This window comes from Papaver somniferum, chromosome 9 (assembly GCF_003573695.1).
Source record: "Papaver somniferum cultivar HN1 chromosome 9, ASM357369v1, whole genome shotgun sequence".
NCBI classification, from domain to species: Eukaryota; Viridiplantae; Streptophyta; class Magnoliopsida; order Ranunculales; family Papaveraceae; genus Papaver; species Papaver somniferum.
The window spans coordinates 63,198,898-63,219,768 of NC_039366.1; the positions used below are offsets into that span (position 1 = coordinate 63,198,898).

At 38.6% G+C, this 20,871-nt stretch overlaps 2 protein-coding genes across 3 annotated transcripts; one reads left to right on the forward strand and one right to left on the reverse strand.

The window, feature by feature from the left end:
- The first annotated feature begins 441 nt into the window (after positions 1-441).
- Positions 442-2,775, forward strand: LOC113314300 (protein MAIN-LIKE 1-like). Of its 2 annotated transcripts, none has more exons than XM_026563088.1 (4): positions 442-746; positions 839-1,558; positions 1,641-2,291; positions 2,371-2,775. In XM_026563088.1, exons 1-3 carry the CDS (start codon positions 639-641, stop codon positions 1,785-1,787), a joined length of 975 nt encoding a protein of 324 aa, XP_026418873.1. In that variant the 5' UTR covers positions 442-638; the 3' UTR covers positions 1,788-2,291; positions 2,371-2,775. The 2 variants fall into 2 exon arrangements, with proteins under 2 accessions (XP_026418873.1, XP_026418875.1); XM_026563090.1 differs by having other exon boundaries at positions 645-735.
- A 14,579-nt stretch (positions 2,776-17,354) lies between these two features.
- On the reverse strand, positions 17,355-19,935 carry LOC113308889 (heparan-alpha-glucosaminide N-acetyltransferase-like). The gene is made up of 12 exons (XM_026557344.1): positions 19,735-19,935; positions 19,460-19,597; positions 19,114-19,272; positions 18,901-19,016; positions 18,727-18,818; positions 18,496-18,626; positions 18,329-18,420; positions 18,179-18,245; positions 18,009-18,090; positions 17,833-17,924; positions 17,592-17,735; positions 17,355-17,501 (listed from the first exon to the last, which is right to left on the reverse strand). Exons 1-12 carry the CDS (start codon positions 19,900-19,902, stop codon positions 17,355-17,357), a joined length of 1,428 nt encoding a protein of 475 aa, XP_026413129.1. The 5' UTR covers positions 19,903-19,935.
- Between the last annotated feature and the right edge of the window lie 936 nt (positions 19,936-20,871).

Below are 20,871 nucleotides of genomic sequence, written 5' to 3' on the forward strand. Positions count from 1 at the left end.
ATGATGTCTTATAAAAAAAATCGTGTTTGGAATGTAGTGAGAAGAAAACGAAAGACAAGGTTGAAATCACGATAACTCCTCCTTTGAAACCTTCCCGCAACGATAAATACTTACTTGCCGGTCCATTGCGCGGAAGAAGGCCGAGTGAGGTATCATTTTCTATCACCGAACCAAGAGACAAAGGTAATGAGTTGTCTGATTCGTCAGAATCATACACTCCTGTTGTTTCCGCTAACACTAGTGCTGAAGAAGAAGATGAACAAGAAGAAGAGCAAGTAGAGGAGGAACAGGGTGTAGAACATGAGATACAATAAGAAGAGATTCAAGAAGAAGAAGAATAGGAACAAGAAGAAGAGCAAGAAGAGGAGGAAGTGGGTGAAGGTAATGGTAATGATGATGATGAGGATGATGGTAATGAGGAGGGACAACATAAAGGTAATAATGGCGGTGATGATAATGATGAGGAGGAGGAAGAGAATTAAGGTAATGATGATGAAAAGGATGAAGGTGGTGATGATGGTAAAACCACTGTTGAGGATGAGGAAGAGAATGCAAAGGCGAAAAAGCCGGTAAAGAAGGTTAAGAAGGATGGAATAGATATTGCACCCAGTGCGAGACACGTTCCCGCTACTCATTTGATGTTGCCTCCTCTTCGAGCTGGTAAACTTAGAGGAGAACCTAGAGATGGGGGCAAAGTTCTATTTGGATATCCTGGATCGTGGGCTCATTGCATTAGTGAGAAAATCGTAAGAATCCCAAATTTGCTTTCTATTTGATTAGTTGGTGTTAACTTGTTTATGTTTTGTTTTTTAAATACGTGTTTGTTTATGTTTTGTAGGATCATAAGGATGCCGCACGTATTTTCCGGCACCAATATTCTTTCAAGAAAATGGAGTTGTGGCCGCTAGAAGGTGAATGTGTAAGAGTTAGAGATTTGGTTGAAAACTCAGGTTTGTACAATGCCGTTCTGAACTCTGTGATTGCGTATGACAAGGTCGCAGTATCTAGTTTATGTGAAAGGTATCACGCTGAAGTCGGCACATTCCAACTTCCTTTTGGTGAGATGGCGATAACTCCTGATGACGCAGAACAAATATTAGGGATGCAGGTCGAAGGAAAATCAACCGGTGAGAAGTTCAAGAGAAGGCCTAGTTGGGAAGACATTTATACATGGACCAAGAACTTGTTTGGCTGGGATTCCGAGAAGACTAATGGGCTTTTCGATAAGGGACCTAAGTACCCGAAGAAAGAGTTCAAACTTGTATATATTAGGAACATGTTTTATGGGACAGAAAAGAAGGAAAAAGAAGTAGGTCTCTCTGATATGGAATGTCGCTATGCGGCGGCTGGGTATTTGTTGTATGTCCTTGCGTCGGTTATATTTCCTGACAGCAAAGGTAACCGGGTGAGCGTCAACCTTCTTCAGCTTTTGGATCCCTTGGAAGATGTGAGCAAGTACTCTTTGGGGACTGCCATAATTGCACACCTGAATGGTCAGCTTTCTCAGGGATCTCGCAAACTAACTTCTCAAATTAATGGGAATTTGGCTCTAATACAGGTATTTGGATTGATGAAAGTTTTCTTATTTTTGTACATTTTAAAAATTGAATTATTTATGTTTATTTCATTGGTTGCTATAGGTGTGGATTTATGATTATTTCCCATCACTGATCAAAGATAATGAAGATGTGGAACTCAACCCAAAATGGAGCAAAGGTAGTCCAACGGGAACCAAATACTTGTTCACTGGTTATCAAGATAGGGAACAAACTGATGCGTTGATATAAATGCGTCAAAAACTTGACAACATCACGGCTAAAGAGGTAGTCTTCAATCCGTACAAGAATAATAGAGTTGGCGCAACGGAAGATGTCGTGTATTACCATGGCCCTTTGTTTCACCCTAACGGTTTTTCAATGTACAATCCGATAAGAATCATGCGTCAACTTGGTTTTATTCTAGATTCACCCGATGAGGATTATGTACCTCTGTTCAAGCACAAGTTGGAAAAGTGTGAGGCTGACGAAGCGGGTATAAAGGTGGCTTATGAACCTGAAGTTGATGTCAAGCATTGGAATGATAGACACTCTAGGCTTGTAGACATCTCATGGTGGGTGCATGCGGATGAAGGTCATGAGGCATCACTGGATTACGTCGAATGGTATGAAGGCTTCTCCCATGGTAGGGTGATATGGGTAGATCCGACTCCGGGTAGGAGGACCAACAGAGCATCCACCTCTTCTTCTTCTCGAGTCGACAGTAGAGATGCTACTTCAATTCTGACACTAGTGGTGAGTATTTAATTTTTTAATTGTGTAATTCATCTACATATAAGAGAGTTAATGTGAAATTGTTTTTGAATGCATATAGAGGGAGCGAATGAAGCTTCTTGTCAAGTTTTTTTGTTGCTCGACTGACAAATGGGAAGTGATGGATCCTGCGAAGCAACGTCAGTACGCTGATTACTGCACGCACATTGAAAATCCCAATGCAAAGAAGATGTTCAAGGAGCTGGCTAAGGAAGGTAAGAGGAGCCGAAAATCACGTAGCCAAAGAGCACAAGAAGTTGCTGAGCATGGCCAAAGTAGCCAACATCATGATGAACATCCCTTAGAGGTACAAGAAATTACTAGAGAAGATGCTGGTTCCCCAGAAGGTGCTCCTCCTAAGAAAAGCCGGAGAGTTAGCAGGTCAGGGAGGCAGTAAGGTGGTGGTCGAGGTCGATATGGTCGACTTCAACTTATGTTAATTTTACTTTATGAATTGAACTTAAGTGTGTGTTGAAACAACTTATATGTTTGGTTTGGAGTCTTTGTTTCGAGTACTTTTATGTTTGGTAACTCCTGTGTTTGTTGAAAATACTATGTTTTCAAGTATGCTCGTTAGAACCATGTAGTACTCCAATGCAGACAACATTTCCCTTCCTCATACCAAGGGTCGTCATCTTCGTTTCATAGTACTTTGACGACCCTAATTGTATTTACCACTTCAACACACAAAGTCGTTAATATCCTCAAATAGATATCTAACGACCATTTTTCCCAAAACATCCAGGAGATGGAAAGAATATTTCTGGATAGAATCGTCAGTGTTTATAATGAAATCAATGACGACCCTTGGTTAACAAAATATATCTAGGAGGTTTGAATTTATTTGGCTAGAGTCGTTAGCTTTTTCATGTCAATGACGACTGTGTGTTGGATTTAGGAGTCGTTACTCTGCTATGGATACCAGTGACGACTCTCATTTTGAAACTAGAAAGGATTTTGATTTCATTAGGAAAATAACATTACATATATCTCGTATTACATAAGATTTAATATGGGTATTCTTGAAGTTGATGCATCAAATGTTCGTCAAAAAGTATATTCTTTATGGTGAATGGAACTTAGTTTCCCCATTACGTATTGTCCATAAACCATCGAAACGTTCCAACTGAAATTAAACAAGGAATGTTATAACTTTGAAGCATGACAGAAGTATAAATATTAACGGAATACTCACTTTTTCCTTAAGAGGAGCTCTTGGATGGCGAAGTAGATCCCAACGGTCTATTTTTTTGAAATTCAAAATAAGGGTTGTTAGTTTTTTTTTACACAAGATGACGACTCTGGAGATAACCAGAGTCGTCACTTTTTTACTAAAACTGATAACGACTCTTTATGAAAACATCACATGTTATTGTTCTTTCCGGTGCGAGATTTAACTACCATTGCGGCTTCGATGTGATGAAACTGCTCTCCTTTCCATTTGGTATATTCTTTTTGGGCCGCACGTCTATCGCCTTTGTGCCTCGCGAGGAACTCGTTGTACTTGTTGCACAATCTCATAACGTGAATTGTCCAATCACGAATGTGGGACGGTTCATAATCATAGCGTAGATGCGCGTGGGAATTAAGGAAAGGACCGCAACCAACGTTTATCCAAAATATGCTTTCATCTTTTTCTTCTTCGTCAAGATCTTTGACGCTGTAATAGTTTTTAACCCATTAGGTCTCTTCCTCGACTTGCTTGAATACTTCCCGGAGATGTGCTTGTTCTTTTCCCCGTTTTTCAGCCTTGCGCATCTCTAATTCTTCCTTTGTAGGATATGGCGTAAGGACTCTTTTTTTTTTCGCATCTTCTAAGTATGCTTTCAATTGATGAAGGAGTTGCCATTAAAAAAAGCTTTCATGAGGTTGTTTTCAATTGATTTTGCACCTTGATATGTTCCTCTACTTATATAATAATTTGTAACGGCTATTTTTTATGGGAAAAAGTGTATAGAAAAAGAGTCGTTGGGGGTTTTTGCAAACAGTCGTCATTGTATACACTGTCAATATAACGACTGTTGTATAATCCACTACAGTCGTTTAGGTATCTGAAAATACCAATGACGACCCTATGTTGAAAAACCTTCCAGGAGACAACCTAATTTGGAACATTAGAGTCGTTAGGGTATCAAAAAATACCAATGACGACCCTATGTTGGGAAAACCTTCCAGGAGACAACCTAATTTGGACCATTAGAGTCGTTAGGGTATCTGAAAATATGACTGACGACCCTACAATTATTAAAACCTTCCAGGAGACCACCTAATTTGGACCATTAGACTCGTTAGGGTTTTTGTATATATTAATGACAGCTCCAAGTTGGGAAAACATCCATAAGTTTAACTGATTCTTATGCCGTAAGATAAAACGCATTGTATTCATTAGGCATTCTTCAAAATACAAATATTAGGGTTCAGGATACAACCATTATCAAAAAGTATGCTTAAAAATGCAATGCATAGTTTTGAATGTACATCTTGTCTCACGATTCATCGCCCATGTCTACGTAAACCGGGGTTGGGTTCATAGAATTCCAAAGGTTCATTCCATACTCGTACTGATTTGTCCACTCTTTGGTGTAGTCTCCCCAATCACCATAGGCCACCCGTGGTAAAGGACATTCTTCGGAAATCTTCAAACCTATGTAATGGTTATTGTTGACATGTGTCATTACAATTCTTCTTTTCTTTATCGCCGCGTCGCAACGAGTTCTTGAGGGTACGTACATACAAGATGCTCCGGGGAAGCCTTTGCTGAATACAATTACCACACAAATGAATGTGTCCGCTAAGAGTTGACCACCAAAAGGCATTTGCATCCAAAACTTATAACCGGCCTTTTTCGACCTCGTCCTCCATTTCACGTTACAAACCAACTCCCTAAACTTCATTTCCCTCTCTTTTGGATCTCTTTCCATGAGTATTGTCAAATACAGTTGTTTGTCCTGAACAAGCTTTTCTGCCATTTTTTTCCTTGCATATTGGATTTGGGTGAGCTTAAATTCGTCAGCCTCGTTGAAATTCCCTAATTATTCCGTTGCAACATGGTAACCACAATTTCCATCGCCGTCAACGTCGTCGGTGGATATAAGGTGATCCAAGATGACGTGAGGAAGTTGATCGGTGTACTCTTTATACAAAGTATAAGTAACACGATGTGGTCTTCCTTGAGAATCTCTAGGGGTGCGCGGATTTCCCTTAATTCCTCTTATGGTCACCATTCCGCTAGTTTGGCTTTTCTGGGTACCGACCACATGCTCTGCAACATCCATGTCTTCCATTCGTTTCACTTCTGTTCCACTTTGGGTCAAATCATCCTTTTTTGGTCGACCCTTTGCCTTGGGGAGGAGAGACTTCTCATACTCTGTATATTCCGCCTGGACATAATCATGACGTGACGGGTCACTTTTGCAACTCTTGGCCGCCTTCACGGTTTCTCTAAATGATTTTTTTGTTGTTGGTCTGCCCGATGGTTTTTGTTTGATTGGCTCTTCTTCTACTCCCAAGCTCTTACGGGCATCCGGCCACAAATTAGAAACCAATTTCTGTTTTCCTGCACAATGCGCTTTTTGATATTTCTCACTGATATACTTTCCAATCTCAAGGTCTCCAAATTGTTCATCAGCGGCTCCTGTGGGATTAGGGGTGAATGAAAGTTGCTTCCAAAAAGGATCGATATCTTCAATAGGAATGAGCGACTTGTAACCACCAAGCTTATGTCTACACGGGATGCCAAGCCACGTCTCAGTTGTAAAATTACAGTTCATCACTTTTTCACTTGAAGCTTTCGCTCGAAATCTGTGAAGTCCAGCCATCATATGCTTTATTGCCCACCATGACACTTGATGCGAAACCCCGCGTAGCAATTGTTTGTCTTCCAGGTATTGATTCAAAAAACGGTCCTTACTATACTTCATCTGAGTCACTATCTTGCTAAGATCATCCTGGGCGTGCTCATGAATAGCTTCCTGTACAGTAACTACCCCACCAGTGTTTTCTCGAAGAATTTTCTTCAAACGTCCATGGGACTGCTCTGCGATACTGGTGGACTCATTTTGGTATTGTTTGTACTTATTGGTCCATGCATAAACAAACTTCTCCTTCCAAGGATTCAACCAGGTATCTTGGCAATAATCGACCACCTTCTTATAATCCGTACTCCAAACATTGATGAACTTTTGCAAATTTGCATAGTACTTTACTTCGGTCTTCGAATGGGCCAATGTTGTGGTACTTCGATTGCGGTAAATAAGAGTTCGTTACTCGGACTTGAAAAGATTTTTAAAGCAAAAATATATACAAAATTGTCACAGGATCAAGATACACTAGGACTCAGGATTCCACCATAATCATTCATATAATTAATATATTTATTTCCAAAACAATTATAGCTCACATAAAAATAGGGACTCTAATTCTTGCCAAGGTAGATTTTTAGAAGATTAACTGTAAATCGAAAGCATGGCATATCAAAAGTACTTAGACCAAGCATAAACCATCAAAAGAAATGACAATCAATTAAGAAAAAATCATAAAACATTTAATAAAAATGCAAGAAGTCATAAAAGAATTAAATATAATTTTTATATGTGTAAAATATGGCTTCCTCCATCATCCCAGTATTGGGGTTTATCTATTCATATCAATCACACACTCAAAATATTAATTCAAAGTTCAAAGTGTGATTAAAAGAGTCAAAAAGTTATAAAATAGTGGTTCTGAGACTCACAAAACACGTCCAACAGAAACGATAGAAGATAACTGCAGCTAACTGCGACATTTTTCTGATGCTGTTGACGCTGCTGAAAATAAGTCTGCCCTGGAGAGTCTGTTCTTCGTGTTCTTGAAGCTTTTTAATGGCAGCAGCAGCAGCAGGTGAACATTGCTGTTTTTCCTTCTTCTTCGCTCCTCCTGGCTCTGGATCGACCCCAAACTCTTTTTCCCCCTTCTATGACATAAAACAAACTATTTATAGGCTTTAAATCCCCTTGAAACTCGATCAAACCCCTTGGAAATCTCCATTATTCTTTACGGGTTGTTTGAAGAATAATCTTCTTCTTGTTGCGTTACAGGCTGTTTCTAGCTATTCTCTCGTCTCAAATATCTTATAGGACTTTTACCCAACTGTTTTGATGTATATCCCACGCAAGATATCCCATAAATCTCTCAAACTAATCTCAAACCCTAAACAGAAACCGTGTGCACTGTCTTGACTTTGTGTGGATTTTCTGACTTATCCAGCCCAATTAAATGGGTCTAATCGCTTCTAACAGGTCCCTTATGTCTTGTAGAGTCCGTGGGTACCAAATTTGCCCATTTAATCGCCTCCTAGGTCGCTCAAATCCTTGATCCAAAACTGTTGACGCTGCTGCCTTTTTTTCCGCCCAAATCCAGTTTTGAAACTTTGAAGATGACCTCCCCCTATCCAGTTCCGGTGTCCCTTTAGTATATGCCCTGAAATGGGGTGCCCCTTATTAATTAGGTTACCCCTTATCCAAAGTGAGAGTCCGTATAGTAATTTTCTCCCACGAGCGCAAAAACCACTTTTTAGCCAATTTCGCCGCAAAAGCTTATTTCTCCAAAAACACCTACAAAGACATAAAATAACCAAATAAGTACAAAATCGAGCACTAACAATATAAACAATTGGGACAAATTAGACACATAAATGCGTCTATCAAATACCCCCAAACTTATTATTTGCTAGTCCTCGAGCAAATCTAATCTAAAATAAAATGACTACACTTAGCACGTGCAGTAAGCCGTTAAACCACTAGGTGGCCCTAGTGGCGGAGTGTTGTCTCCGGGGGGTTTACCAGAGGTGTACCCACAAAACCTTAATACTCCAGAGCTTAGCTATCTACGCAGAACCTTGGAAGGCACTAAAGAATCTCCTTGGTTGGCATACTTATTGACTACAGGAAGAAGTACCCTGATGCGAAATTCCAATTGCTGTACACGAGTTTGCACTCAAGCATACTAAAATTCATATAAAGTGACAGAGCTCTACTCAGATAGTTGCACTATGGACATCATATTCGGAGTCTAAACTAATCACATGGATAGATCAAGAAGATGGATATAGAAAACATAGATGGTTTTGATGTTTACTAAGTGAACGGCGTTTCCCATATCTGTCTGAAGGCCTCCACCAAAATGAACCTATCCTAATGGATTGAGATACTAGTCTGACTAATATCAACACACTGGCATATACAAGGGTACCAGTGGTCGATAACCTAACTCTAGGTCAACACAACTGGCATATACAAGGGTACCAGTGGTCGACTTTATTGAATTTATTCCTTTTGGTCAAATGGTCTGGTCTCAATTTCTTTCTTCTTTTTTTTTTTCAATTTTTTTTCAACTTTTTTTTCAACTTTTTTTTTTTTTTCTTCATGGTATCTCAATCACTCTAATTCACCCTAGCATTGGTAACAACTTGAATCGTGGGCCCCACCTATCACTTAGAGAAACATAGTTTAAAAACAAAATAAAATAAAAATAGAAGTGAAAAGGACTCAACGAGATATGGTGAAACTATCATGTTATTTCTAACACCTGAGCTCTGTGCTTTTATGAATAGACTCTTTAGATGTTTCCATCTATTCAGATTGGTTCCTCAACTCCTACAACCAAAATGCTTCCATCCACTTAGATTGGTTAGTGCCATCCTAAATACGCATAAATTTCTAGGCTCTGGAGTTTATTTATTCATACTGCAACTAAAAATTTTCTCCCATACCCCCAAACTTAAATCTAACATTGTCCTCAATGTTCTAAAGATGAAATTAAAAGCATGAACAAGGAGAAACTGTTACCATTTGAAGCAAAATAGATAAGGAAAGATATTACCGTGTTGCATGAGATTGGGTTACCTCCCAAGAAGTGCTAAGTTTAAAGTCTTCAGCCAGACATAGAAAAGGTTTAGTCAACTCGAACCGTATAACAGTAGCCGGAATAACTGTGGGTCTTTAAAACCAAAAAGAGCTGACAAAAGGAAACTGCAATAAACCAAGAAAATGTACAATACTGGCATGCCCTTACCTAGTTTCTGGATAACTATCGCTAATTGCGGTTCAGGTTCAGGTTCTATGAAGGGGTCTAAATAGACTATTTTCCTCGGATGCATTTCCTCATAGGTAAGATCCAAATTATTAGGTCCTAGAGTCTGTAAGTACTTAAATAAGAACTTAGAAGCACAAAATAATAACCTAAATAATTGAGGATCCTCTAAGTCAATCAGGTTTGACTTACATAATTGACCACAGTGAGAGTAGTGGTCATTCTTAAGAAAATGTGTTGATTCTAATATCCTAAAGTAATTAGGTTTAGTCTCAGAACTTAATAATTGACACATTTGAAATTTATACGTTCCCACAATTGTTCGAAAAATATTTGGTGGGAAAACAAAGTCGATCTTAGTATCATGGCCTGGTCTAACCTCATCAACCAGAGGATGGGTTTCTAACAACTGAACTTCCTTATGGACATCACTAGGTTCAGGAAAACGAGTATGAAAGTAATCTTGTAAAATGGTTGAGGCATTGATGTTAAGTCCTAAGTGTGGGGACTTTCTGAGAGTTAAAGGTAAGGCACTAGGGAAGTGATAATCACCCCCAAACTTAGAGTTTTCAGTTTCTCTAGATAGACCTCTAATTATTTCTTGAATTTCCGTATCTTCAGAGTCCTTAAAATATTCAAGAGATTCTTCTAAGTTATTATCAGGTAGTGCATCTTTACTCATCTCTACGGGTGTATCTTCTTCTTCCAAGACTATTGTTTCTAAGTCGCTAGACTCTAAAACAGTATTTTCGAAATGAACCCGTTCCTCTAAACCACTATCGGCTTCGTAATCAAAAGGAAAAACTACATCGTCTAAAACGGTGGTATCCCTAATCAAATCCTCGTCCTTTTGAATAGGTGAATAATCATAAAAATTATTTGGATTTGAAGTAGAAATAATATAATCACTATAAATCTCAATTGGATTACTAGATTCCTGATTACTATGCCTACATATTTCAGATTCTTCATCACTACTATCCTCATCATCATAATAGTACGAAGATGATTGAACCTTATCTAAATAAGTAGTGTTACCAGTTATAACCTCGTTATCTTGATTATGTGAAAAAGTATCTTCATTCTCAAGGATATTATTGGATACACTATATTGGCAATTCAAGTTATTTCGAGCAATACTTTCATTCGTCTCTAACTCAAGTCTACGTGTCGACTCAGCTATCCTCTCAAGGGTCTCTTCCAAAGAAAGTTCCCTTAGTGTAGGATCTAAGTTTTGAGTTAATCTATTGAGGATATCTTCTACAGATTCAGTTGTTGTTGCAGTTCTTTCGTCCATAACTACATTATTCACCTCATCTAATTTATACGTCGATTCAGCTAACTGACGTGATGACTTAGCTAAATTCCTGAGAGTCTCTTCTAGAGAAGGAATAGGAACTGAAGGATCATAATAAGGACTACTTTTCAAAAGTTTGATTGTATCCTCTAAAGACGAAGAACTAGTATTATAATCTTCTTGCTCGTATGACTGATGCGCGTGCGGATAGTAATTGGGCTCACCATGGTATGAACCATAACCTTGAAAAGGTTGGCGTCCCCAGTCACTATTCTCACTATGGTCATAATACTGATGATGTCCATATTCAAATTCAGGTCGATATTCATTGTATTGGCTTCTATCATACCAGTTCGACATTCTTAATTGCAGGGGAATTCTACGCAATCACAAACAAGTCCGACTCGACCAAATCAAACCTATAGAATCTAGCAAAAAAAAAGCATGATGGCTCCACTTAGATTATTTTCTAGACCAGCTTCTATTCCTTCGAAAAGGAATTCGTTACAATTTGAGCACACCCCTCTGGAATCAATCCGAGCTAATGTAAGTTGAATCGAGGCGAGGGAAGCTCAGTGGAGCTTTGATACCCAAGGCCTCACCGCTATCACAAGGCGGCGCAGTCACGCATTCAACTCACAGAAACCATCATGAACTTTGAAATGTGCTTAAAGAGCAACCAATATTTTTCGAACGAGTTTCCTATTAAGCTCGTTACCCTATTGGTCTCGTTCTATTCAAAATTTTAGGCTTAGGTTCGCGTTTGGTTTCGTTTTCCTAAGGCGGGCAAGAAGGAAACAGTGATGAAATCCGAGTCCTTATCTTGATTTGGCCAGGCCTTGCCCTTTACTAGGAAAATAAAGACAGTCCGAATTCGTCCTCAATCAATGAATCACCTTAAGGAATACAGTAACTCGCTTGCAGGGGATTCGCGAGTGTTTCGATGGACTTACCTCCCGTACCAGACGGGCGATGAACCGTTGTCGTCGACTCGGGCCACGACTCCTATGCCGTGTGCGAACCCGAGGGGCCGAGACGATATCGTAATCGTCGTCCTTCCCTGCAAATAGTTTGTATTTAAGGATACCCTTCTGTAGGGTTTAAAATTAAAATAAATTGTCCAAAGTCCAGAATAATGTCCAAATAAAAAGTCCAAAAATTACAAAAATTATGAAAAATAAAGCCTATTTACAAATTCTAAAAATATAAATAAAAACTATATACAAAAAAAATAATAATAAAAATTAAGTCCTAAAAAAAAATTATGTCTTGTTTTCTTCTCTTTTAGCTTTTAGCTTTTAGCTTTTTGTTCCCAAGTCCTTAGTATTCCACTTCGAGCCTGTAAATCAAAGACACAAAAAGAAAAGTAAAAAGGAACAAATATTAATAAAAAAAAAAAAAATTAAACCTAAAAACAAATCTATATACAAGTCCGCGTCGGCGGCGCCATTTTGTTGTGGTACTTCGATTGCGGTAAATAAGAGTTCGTTACTCGGACTTGAAAAGATTTTTAAAGCAAAAATATATACAAAATTGTCACAGGATCAAGATACACTAGGACTCAGGATTCCACCATAATCATTCATATAATTAATATATTTATTTCCAAAACAATTATAGCTCACATAAAAATAGGGACTCTAATTCTTGCCAAGGTAGATTTTTAGAAGATTAACTGTAAATCGAAAGCATGGCATATCAAAAGTACTTAGACCAAGCATAAACCATCAAAAGAAATGACAATCAATTAAGAAAAAATCATAAAACATTTAATAAAAATGCAAGAAGTCATAAAAAAATTAAATATAATTTTTATATGTGTAAAATATGGCTTCCTCCATCATCCCAGTATTGGGGTTTATCTATTCATATCAATCACACACTCAAAATATTAATTCAAAGTTCAAAGTGTGATTAAAAGAGTCAAAAAGTTATAAAATAGTGGTTCTGAGACTCACAAAACACGTCCAACAGAAACGATAGAAGATAACTGCAGCTAACTGCGACACTTTTCTGATGCTGTTGACGCTGCTGAAAATAAGTCTGCCCTGGAGAGTCTGTTCTTCGTGTTCTTGAAGCTTTTTAATGGCAGCAGCAGCAGCAGGTGAACATTGCTGTTTTTCCTTCTTCTTCGCTCCTCCTGGCTCTGGATCGACCCCAAACTCTTTTTCCCCCTTCTATGACATAAAACAAACTATTTATAGGCTTTAAATCCCCTTGAAACTCGATCAAACCCCTTGGAAATCTCCATTATTCTTTACGGGTTGTTTGAAGAATAATCTTCTTCTTGTTGCGTTACAGGCTGTTTCTAGCTATTCTCTCGTCTCAAATATCTTATAGGACTTTTACCCAACTGTTTTGATGTATATCCCACGCAAGATATCCCATAAATCTCTCAAACTAATCTCAAACCCTAAACAGAAACCGTGTGCACTGTCTTGACTTTGTGTGGATTTTCTGACTTATCCAGCCCAATTAAATGGGTCTAATCGCTTCTAACAGGTCCCTTATGTCTTGTAGAGTCCGTGGGTACCAAATTTGCCCATTTAATCGCCTCCTAGGTCGCTCAAATCCTTGATCCAAAACTGTTGACGCTGCTGCCTTTTTTTCCGCCCAAATCCAGTTTTGAAACTTTGAAGATGACCTCCCCCTATCCAGTTCCGGTGTCCCTTTAGTATATGCCCTGAAATGGGGTGCCCCTTATTAATTAGGTTACCCCTTATCCAAAGTGAGAGTCCGTATAGTAATTTTCTCCCACGAGCGCAAAAACCACTTTTTAGCCAATTTCGCCGCAAAAGCTTATTTCTCCAAAAACACCTACAAAGACATAAAATAACCAAATAAGTACAAAATCGAGCACTAACAATATAAACAATTGGGACAAATTAGACACATAAATGCGTCTATCAGCCAAAAGGTCCCAATCTTTGCATAAATCCTCCCATACATCCCCCTCTTCATCAAATTTTTCCTTGGATTTCTTTTTCTCTTCCGCTATCTCTTTTTTTGAAAGTTTACTAAGACGCTCGTCTTCCTCCTTGGAACGTTGATTACCCTTTGCAGGTTTGATCTTTTGGATTTGATTCTTGCAATTATTAAAAAGATTCTTTTGGATGTGCCACGTACAAAGAAAATGTTGAGCAAGTGGAAAAACTTGACGAACGGCACTCATGACTGCAAAATCCCTATCCGTAAATATAACCTGCGGTGTCTCTTCGCCACGGTAAATCAACCTAACTTGTTCCAAAGCCCAAACATAATCTTTTATTTCTTCCTTTTCCATAAAGCACCATGCCACGGTGAATGATTGCTTATCCGAAGTATGACTAGCCACGTTCAACAACGGCATGTTATACTTGTTGGTTTTATAGGTGCAATCTATGAGCAAGGCCTGGTAAAAGCATCGTGCCAAATCCATCATCCTAGGATGGGCAAGAAAAATATGAGTCACTTTGTCGCCTGGACCGACCCTTGTTTGCATGGAATAGTTATGTTTTTCTGCCAACCATTCTGATTGTTGCATAATTAATCTACCATCCCATTCAGTTCTCTTGATCGTTGCTTTGGCAGCGTAGATTGTGGAAATAATAGACAAGTTTGGCTTATCTTCCGCCTTTATTGCATTTAGAATCTTAAGGGGCCTACATCGCTTCATCTTCCGAACATTTTCCATTTGATGTGGTTTCAATCGGGCATATGTTGGGTGCCCTAAAAGAGTACTAGGTGGAGGATGGTTGTGACGACCATCCGGAATACTATACATCCACCATAGTAGAGTTTCGGGATGCCTTTTGAAAACAATCCTGAAGGGGCATTTTATATTCTTCGACGAAGTTTTGTAGACCCTCGTCGTCTTCTTCACATACTTGTAGTTCTTCCCTTTGTGACTTTGTTCCTTATCCCCCGCTCTCTCGCATACCATCTTCATTTGCTTACAATCAACGTGTTTGCTTTGAATAATTACGCACATATTCTCTTTTGCCTTGGAAATAATCCATTCCTTGACCTCAGCCTTTGTTTTCCACGTCTACATTAAACAAATAACACGTTCATTATAAAACACTAATTAAACAATTTTCGTATGGATATAAATTGACTCAGACAATAAAAACGTACCAAATCGGTCATATATGCTTGGGAGGTATCCGGGCCGACAGTGTCGAGGGGTTCAGGTTGAGATCTCACCCGTACAACCAACTACAAAAAAAGAACAACAAAATCAGTATAGGGTCGTCACTCTGTAAGATGTTAATATGACGACCCAGACAGTCGTCAGCATAATTTACAGGTGAACGACTCTTTAAGACGTCACCCAGATTTTCTGTAGACAAACGACCCTTTTCTCGATGTATGACGACTATTTTTTATAAAGTGACGACTCTATATTGATAGATATAACCAACTCTGCCCAGTTTTCACCTTGAATCGTCACCTTGTATACATATAAAATAACGACTGTAAGAGTCGTTCTCTGGTACATATGAAGAGTCGTTTGGTTTTAATCTTTACGGATTAACGATTCATGTTAGTGGTTGCATTTATTTTTTAATTTAACTCAACCAAATGTGGTTGAGGCAGTTTGGTCGCTCCATTCTATATATAGAGGCCCATATCTCACCTATTCCATATCAAAACCCTAATTATCAACCTCCTCTTCTCCTTCTCATTTAATTACCATTTAAGAGCAAAAAAAAGAGAAACATCATGACTCCATTCACTAATGAAGAGAATTGTGCCATTACAAGAGCTTGGAAAACAGTCACTAACCACTTTGAAAGTCTAGACAAAGACATTGATGAAACATCGGATGCTTGGTGGAACCGCGTATTCATCGTTTTTGTGGCGTTGGACGGAAATTGCAACTCAAGGTCTTTGAAACAAGTCAAGGAACGCTTCCAGAAGATACAATTCGAGTATGATGCTTTGAAAAGAGAACTTAAGGATGTTAGGGAAGCCTTTCCGGATATGTTGAGTGTTGTAAGAGTAAGTATTTGAACAAGAGGTAAAACTTATAAAAAGCTTTGATAGATACTAACTAAGTATATTTGCATTTTCAGTTAGGGAAGGCGTATCGCTATTATGAGGAGCTTCGTGGGGAAAAGTTTGAGCTCCACGATTGCTACTTTATCTTGGAAGGCACTAGATATAACTACGCCATATATGATTAAGTGTATAAGTGCACCTTTATTATCTATTGTATTTCATTTCCTTCAATGCAACGCTATGCGAGATGTATGCCTTTTACGATTCAATGAAATGATTCTATGAAATCAAAAATTATGAGAATCTAGTGCAAGGGTCGTTACTTTATATAACTAATCAAACTAACGACTCTAAAAGAAATTAGTAATTGATAGCTAGGATCGTCATTTCATATGACTACATGTATGACGACCCTAAGTGTTACTTTTTACAGAGAGTTTTGGTTTTAGAGTCGTCAATGTGTAAACAAAACAACAAAACGATAAGTGACCTAGTTAAAAAGGGTCGTCAATGTTTAGCACACTACCCAAACGATTTTTCATAACCTGGAAAAGTTGCAGGTTTGAGTCATTATTGGTAGTGTCAATATACTGACGACCTCAGAGAGTCGTTTGGGTATACACCCCCTGACTATGACGACCCTTTCTCTGAGTTGTTCCATAGTGTGGATGATTCGACCACTTGGAGCACCATTCAGATAATTTGAAGAGTATAGGAAGTTTACCTGATTGTTTTGGCCTTGGGGTTCCTCATTTTGAGTGTTGGTTCCTTCATCTTGAGCAATGGGATCTTCATTCCAACCATTGTTCATGCCTTCCTCTATCAACATCTCCTCATCAAACATCCAACCCATATCATTAGTTGAGACAATCTTACCATCAACACAATCATTGTTGTTATTTGAAGCTTCACCAATCTCATTCCCTCCACTTGAATCACCCATTTGTAAAAACCCTAGGTTTTCCTCTCAAAACTCCTCCTCTTCTTCTCAACACATAAAACACATAAAACACATTTTCCATAATTTTTTTCCTAAAATCAGATTTTAATTTAAATACACTTACCACACTAATCAAACTAATCAATTCCTAATAATAATCATATAAGAGCAGTTTTGCCATTTAGAAAATATTTTTTTAAAAGGGGTGACCCAAATTAGGATTGGGTGACCTTTTTTGTCCCGTAATGCGTGGCCCCCGATTAGAAGTTATGGCCCCAGTTAAACTAGGATATAAAATCCGTGGGGTAAGGATGAATAATATAAAAACAAAAAAAAAAATATTTTTCATTTTTAAACTGGATAGGATCATCAGAGAAGCCGGTAGGTTCGCAAATGGGGACACTGGCTCCTCCACTGGTCATGACGGAGGAGGGGTTGTTAAAGTCAGAATATCATATAGTACGACCATGTCAGACTTGGCCAGAAGTGTACATTAAATTTGTGCGCGCCTAACCAATTATTTGCAGTTGTGTCCAAAGTTGATGTCTGAACCCGACCAAAACCATGTAGAAAACGGCTTAAGTTTAACCGAGGTCACATTTGCTTGCATGAATTAAATGTAACTACGACCGAATGCTACAAACTGAAACTAACCCAAAACTAGAACTAAGAAAATTTGACTACTATTCATGTTTTCAAACTTCTTCAATCCAAATCACAAATCAAGTTTTGGTAGATACATATGTTTTTGACGTCCTCATAGCTTCCAGTAAATGCCCAATTTGTGCAAGATGCCGGAGACTACACCCCAGAAAGTGATCTCGGCGAAAATCACGTATAACAGCGTTCCCACTTTCTGTGATTTCCAAACATTAATGAAAACATGTTGTTGTATCCAATGTACCTGTTGAAGAAGAAACACACAATTTTTAACGGCTTTGCTGATCGAAAAAGTAAAGTCCGTTCAAGCGCGATAAAAAGAGAACATTCTTACGAGTGATTTTGCAGGGGTTCCGTAATACCATCCATTTACGAATGCAGCTAAGATACCCTGAGCTCCTAGTACAAAAACTAGCATTGCATTCATCCCTATCCATTCTAGGAATAGAAATGGTGTTCGAAATCCCCAAACATCAATCTGTTCAATTTCAGAATTTCCAAAACTAGTTAGTCGGGCTTTCTATTCTAAACCAATAGCATCAGAAGCAAAAATCAAATTGCTTTTATGTATGTACCAGGATGTAGGAACCGGAAAATACGATACCGGCTACACCGGCTGTAAAACAAACGTAGCTGAAGCTGTACAATTGCTTATTCAATGGAATGGCTGCAGAAAATTTGTGAGAAAAGTTCATTTTTTTTTTTCAATAGTTATATCTCATTGATTAAGTTAACTATGAATTCATCTCACCATCTGTAAAATGCAGAATTATGGCTACAACTATGAAGATGAGCGCCACCGATACCCACTGTTTAAGCCTCTCAACGTGACCCTGCAAAGCAACTAGCTTAATTCAGTTCATAGCAGGTCAATTTTTTATTGAATATAGATTGTGTGAAGAAGTTAGCAGGATTATTAACCTTGAAGTGAATAAGAACATGGCCAAAATGCACCCCAATTGTAGCTGAGACAATGGCTGAAATCGAACTGTAAAGATGCAAAACAAATTAAATCTTAACCAAGATTGTTAAGTCTTATGTCCTGCGACTAGTGTTGTGAAACTGACAAACCTCAATAAGCCTTCTGGTTCAAAAGGACCAAGACAAAAACTAGGAGCATTATCGCGAAGTGGACCGGATTCAGGATAACTCAGTGTACAAGCCTGGACGAAATTTAGATACATTTACAAAAGGAAACCATCAACATAATTTGCATTGCCAATTATTTGTATACAGACCTTTAATCGGATCCATACAGGTTGATTATACAGATGGTTAACACCCCAAACTTGTCTGTCCACATAACCTACTGCATTACACGCTGGTCCTAGATCGCCTCTCATTCCACATTTCACCTGAAAATCCCAAGCTACGTACCGTTTCGTAAAACAAAACCTGGGTCTGAATATTTAAAATGTTTACCGCAATGCTAGAGTTTATAGACATTACCATCCCGAATTTCTTTGAACCATCATCGTCCGAATACGTGTAAGTCCAGTCAGGAACGTACAAGGCAAATGTAGTGATCATGTAAATGATAAATGCGATGAAGCCTCCAATCCTGTACAGACAAAGATTCAATAACCATAAACCAATTGCTGCATTTAGTGAAGAAATTTTCATAAGTTGTGAAAAATACTTGCCATTGCCAACGATATGCAGTGAATATGGTGAAATATCCAGAGCCTAGAACTGTTGGCCTCATCTTTACCGTCAGCGCCTCTATTAATGCCACAATTAGGTACACCAGAGCTATCCTCTGCTAAATTTGACAGAATTAGCAAGATGAAAGTTTCATTCGTGAGTGAGTACCGAGGAAAATTAAGAGTTTGTCAGGGAGGGATGGAGAGAGGGACCTGGAGGATACCACACCAGCGAATTTGCTTCGTGTCAAGACCATAAGCTAGTTCATTCGGAGCATGAGAGTATCCGCCTTGGAGAATTATACCCCAAAATAGTAGCTTCAGCGTTCTTATTACAATCTTTTTGATTGCATCTTGCTGTTTTGGAACTCTCTGCGATATATAAAAATGAAAGTTTTTACACGGTCACTACAGCGACGATGGTGAAGATAATCTGGTGAACCTTACAAGATGTTAACATTATATGTTGAGTTAGTTAGATAAGATATTACAAGTTCGATTATAACTGCTATCAAAATGCCTATAAACCTGAGATATATATCTGCACATGTAACAATACCTTGAAAGCAAGCGCAATTGCTACCCCCACGATGAAGAGGAAAAAGGGCATAACAAAATCCGCCAAAGTACAACCATTCCAAGGTGAATGATCAATACGTGCATATACACCACCAGCATCGTCAACCAATATCATGAGCTGCATTTACATAGCACAAATCTTAAAAAATATGAGTTTTCAGGAAATGGTGGCATAGATTAAGCCAACCAGGATACTTCCCTTAGAAAGCCGTCTGTGGATGCATCTAATACAGTTTTTTAGTTTTGTAATCTTACCACAATAGTAAGGCCTCTGAATGCATCTAATGTAGCAATTCTGTTGCTTTTTGGATTTGCTTTCACCTCTTTAACATCACGTTCTTCGCCACTTATTTTCTCGTCTTTCTCATCCCGGAGTTCTTCCTTGGTGACCAAACCTTCTTCTACTCGCCTAACCTCCGCCATTGATAAACCTCAAATTCTTCCGGTATTTTTGAAGTTATCATGTCACAGTACTTCCTCCTTTATACAATGCACAATTAAAATTTAAAATAGGCGCCAACCAACTGGAAGAGACAAGATTAGGGTACAGCCACATCAAATCGGCCGGCATTAGTCATATGAAATGTGGACGACACTGTTGTATATACAAACTAGTTGGCCTAAAATCCAAAGGTGAACATCCAAAAACATACAGCATGAAATGGGTCCTCGTCTTCTAGTTCTAGTAGAATGGTAGCCCTAGTTCTGCCTACTACTAATATGTCTTTAGCCTTGGATCCTGAGAAGCTTATTACAAGATACAGAATCTGTTGTTTTTTAAAATCAAGCATTAGAATCTTTATATATGGAACTTGACTCTTAAATTGACAAATACAAAGTCATGGTTTTAATCCATTGAAAGAAGGCTTGTAAGAGCAACCACAGTAGACGATCAAACTTATAATTATGGTCCAGAGAGCAGACACAACGGGACGGAGTAAAGATTAAAATCTGGACCAAGACCAAATTTCAGACTATATTTAGTCCCCGACCAAGACCAAACCTATATATAGTCGAGCGGACGTATAATTTTCATTTGTCACCGGGCGTGTATATAATACGCTTCACATGAAACGCATGTATAATCTTCGTCCCACGAACATGCGTGTATATAAACTACGCCTCAATGGAGCGGTGCTGAAATGTACGCCCGACGGGGCGTTGCTGAAGTTTACGCCCCATGCCAGACGGTGATATAATAAACGCCCCAATGATGCTAACATTATACATACGTCTCAGTCAGGCGCTGATATAATCAACGCCCCAACTCGGGCGTGCGTTTAGTTAACGCCCCATGATGAGAGGACCTAATACCTCCGCCCCATTTGTAAATTCCAAGTTTCTGACAGTAGAATTTTTTTGATACGACTCTGACTCTAAACTAGCTGAGTC